Source organism: Hibiscus syriacus, unplaced genomic scaffold (genome assembly GCF_006381635.1).
Source record: "Hibiscus syriacus cultivar Baekdansim isolate YM2019G1 unplaced genomic scaffold, ASM638163v2 tig00112383_pilon, whole genome shotgun sequence".
Lineage (NCBI taxonomy): Eukaryota > Viridiplantae > Streptophyta > Magnoliopsida > Malvales > Malvaceae > Hibiscus > Hibiscus syriacus.
In genome coordinates, this window is record NW_024063319.1 from 3,038,868 (window position 1) to 3,042,833 (window position 3,966).

The following is a 3,966-nucleotide window of genomic DNA, read 5'->3' on the forward strand; positions in this document are numbered from 1 at the left end:
CGCCTGAGATGATTGTTCAAATTTTACAAGATGATTGCTATGGACTGCATCAACATATTCGAGATATGTTAAAAGCTCATGTTATGTAGAAATTTATAACTTTCTAGTTTTCTTCCAATGTTATAAAAAAAAGTATATTAAAACTTTAACAATTGTAATGCAAAATTTAAAAGCTTGGTGACCAAAATGCAAGCATCCTAAAAATTTAGGGACTACCAGTGCAGTTTGCCCTCAAATTTAAAACTGTTAAAGGATACGAAAATTTCTAGTATAAAAGAAACACAATGTTTGGGGTGTAGTGAAGTCTGAAGAACATCCTATTGAACCATTTCACCTAAAGAAAAAAAATATATAATAGATCAAGTAAAACCTGTCAAATACAAAGCTCAAAATCCATTTCAAAACACTGCTGGCTTCCCATATTTTCTCCCCTTTGTATATGCTGTACAATCTCAAGAAAATTAATGCACTTTCTAAGATCATGACAATGGTCGGGACTAATCTTCTTCAAACTCCATTGAAATGTAGCATCTTTTCTTTTCAAGTAACTTTTGTTTTGAGTATTAGCTGAAGGGAGACCTTTGAGGAGTGTCTTTCCTCTTGTTCAACTGTTTTTGAGGCTTTAAACTTTCGGTCACTCGTGTTTTGGTCTTCTCTTCCGAAAGATCCGTCGACGAGAGCGTCGATTCCTTTCCCTCCGAACTTGATCCGGAATTTTGATTTTCTTTTAATGAAAGATTCTGAATTTCCTGTATTTGTAATCCCATTTTATGGCTTTGGCCATTAGGCTTCACATCAACAGCTGATACCTGAAAAAACATTGATTAGGTTATGGTCTCAGTTTTAGATGGGAATTAAAGTGGAAAATTTGAGTTCCAAGAAATGAAACCCAAAGCTAACTTTTATACCTTGCATGCAATGGAACAAAAACGATTAGGTGGGTCTTCAAGGTATCTTCCGCAAGCTTCACAGGCTGAACCGGATTTCGATTTCGTTGATGGTTTGGCGCCTTTGGGTTGAGGCCTTGGATTCAAATGTACAGCCTTTTCACCATTGACTTTGTATCTCTGTCAGATAATTAAAACACATTCCAGTAAATAAAACTGTATATGATGATCATTCCTATTCAACTAAAGTTCATCAAAAGAGAAAAAGTAAAAGGCAATCAAAGCAATCACTTGAGTAAATTAGAAGTTGAAAATGTGCAAAATAATTAGAAAGCAATTCAGTAATAGAACAGGGAAAAGCAATTTGGATGTTTCAGCAAACATAATGATATGAAGATCTTCTCTCTTTGATTTCAAATCTTTGATCATCACAATTTCGTGGCCATCTATGCATATATCAGTAACAATTGGAGAAAAAAAATTAATAAGAACTACTTATCCCGAAAAACATGAAGAATTACTTCATTGATTACCATTATCATGAAAACTTCAAACCTCAAGAGTAGTGGAGGTATGGAAAACCTGAATTTTCGAACAGTTGAGATGCTTCTGCATTTCTTGAAGGCGAACGACATCTTGGTATACGTATTTGCAGATCTGAAGCGACTGGTGCTGGCTATGAGCCTTGCAATGCCGGCAAAACTCGAGACAACAGTTGATGCGGAACACATTTTTTTCATTTTTTTCTTAGGTCTTGGTGATCAAAGTAAAGACCAAAGAAGTCATTTTCCAGAAGGGTAGTAAGCCAATCTGTTTTCTGATTAATGTACAACACAACCAACCTACAATACCAAATTCAATTCATTAAATATCAAATGAGCCTTGAAATAAAGTTCTAATTTTTTTTCTTTTGAAATTATAACAACTAATCCAAGTTTAAATCAATGGAAACACAATGGTGAAGCTAATAAACAATGCATAAGATTCAACTTTCAATGTGAATATACCGACTAGACGTATAATTCATTCAAATTTTAATAAACTACAGTATTCAAGATTCAAAATTTCAAACACCAAGAATAAAGTAGCTGAATTCATGAAGATGGTTGAAAGTTTCAACAAAATTAAATCAACCCAAGAAAGTTTACAGTCTGTTTTCCGCGAGTATACAATTGCTGTAATAAATACAATATTGAAAAAAGATTGTATTTCTTTGTATTTATCTAAATTTTCCTGGAAACCAAACAGGTCCTTTATCCCTGATAGTCAAGTAAAACAAAGACCGAAAACCAATAAACAAATACGCGTCATTCAACACTTCAGAATTAACATCGGCGGAAAGAGAAAAACAAAAAAGAGGCAGAATTCTCACCATTTCTTCGCTTTGAATTGGATTATATACTTTCTCACTTGCTCTGATCAATACTCATATGAATGCAATTTGCAAAGAGAAATTGAGGAAAAAAGAAGGAGAAGAGAGACTGTAAGAATGTGGAAACTGGGGAGAGAAAACAGAGAAAGTGATATTCTAAGGAATGTTCAGTGAAAAATAAAATAAAAAATACAGTAATTTTGTGCCATTTGGTGAGGAAATAAATCATTCTGATTGGACAGTTAAAACTGATCCGACGGCTATTATTAATTTGTTTAAAAAAATTGAATGATAGAAATCATGATTAAATAACCAAAAACTAGTAATTCTCATCAACTACTAATAAATAAATAAATATAATTAGTCTATATTATTAATGTATGATTTTTTTAGATCGATATAATTAATTTATATATTATTAATGTATGACATTTTTTTTTAAAATCAATATAAATAATTTATATATTAATAAATAAAAATGATATTTCATAAATAAATAATTGGTGCATGTAGATGTGAGTTACAATAAAGATTTTGTTAACAAAATTATTATTCATGGTAAAACTTTATTCAATGTACAATTGAAAATAATAAACGAAATCTAATCACCTGTACTATTAAAAAAAGTAAATTAAATTGAAGTTTCGGATTAAAACACCTTATATATAGACAAACAAGTGTTTATTATCAAAGAGTTGATTCTTTTTTTTATACGAGAGTTGAGAATCTTTAAATAAATAATATTCAACCATATTTATAAAAAAACAATTCAATTTAATTAATGGTGCATATTCGAAAATGATTAAATAAAAAACTAAAAAAATTATGAAACAAAAACTACAAAATTAGATTGCAATAATTTCTCCATTAATTATGTTTTAAAATATCATTGAATTTTTTTACAAAAAAATAATAATTGAATTTCATTAAAAAAGAGGAAAGATTTTTTTTAATTTATAATCATCGATATCTCATTCATTAACCGATTAATTCTAATAAAGTATTGCATAGATTTATTGTAAAGAATTCAATTTATTTTATTTATAATGTTAATATTTAAACTTTAACTTTATTAAAATTTTACTTAAAGCATAAAAATAAAGAATAATAAAAAAATTATTAATCAAATTACTAAGATATTAAATTTATGATATATTAATAAAAGATATTAATTTATGTTTATTAACGTTTAATTCTAAATTCAATTTCAAATAAACCTTCTATTTTTATCCTACACAAAAATTCCTGTCGAGTTTTCCTGAAAAAAATCAATTGAGTTTGACCGATAGATTAATAAGAAATATACCCCGACATACTTTGTATACCAAAATTCTTCTGTATTTTATTTTAGGTAAAAGGGTACATGATATGAGGCGTTTGTATTTTTCCCAAAAAAAAATCAATATGTACCTCGAATTTCTTTTACACTTCACGATGATCCTCGAACTTGAAAAAAAGCACAATATGATCCTTTGAATAAGAGAAAGAACACAATGTGACCTTTTGACTAACGATTTCCGTCATTGATTGTTACGATATTGATGTGACACTTCACGATGCTAATATGGATATCCACGGTACGGACGTGAAAGTCCACGATAGCTGATAATATGCCATATAGACTAAATTGGTTTTTTCATGTTTAAGGGTCAAATTGATTTCTATAAAAGTTTAAGGGTTCATTTGATTTTTTCTAAAAATATACGA

General features: G+C 29.1%; 1 protein-coding gene across 1 annotated transcript; it reads right to left on the reverse strand.

Moving 5' to 3' along the window:
- Nucleotides 1-382: 382 nt before the first annotated feature.
- LOC120178864 lies at nucleotides 383-1,723 on the reverse strand. Its single transcript, XM_039184644.1, has 3 exons — nucleotides 1,421-1,723; nucleotides 909-1,067; nucleotides 383-809 (listed from the first exon to the last, which is right to left on the reverse strand). The coding sequence occupies exons 1-3, from the start codon at nucleotides 1,625-1,627 to the stop codon at nucleotides 564-566; spliced, it is 612 nt and encodes a 203-aa protein (XP_039040575.1). The 5' UTR covers nucleotides 1,628-1,723; the 3' UTR covers nucleotides 383-563.
- Between the last annotated feature and the right edge of the window lie 2,243 nt (nucleotides 1,724-3,966).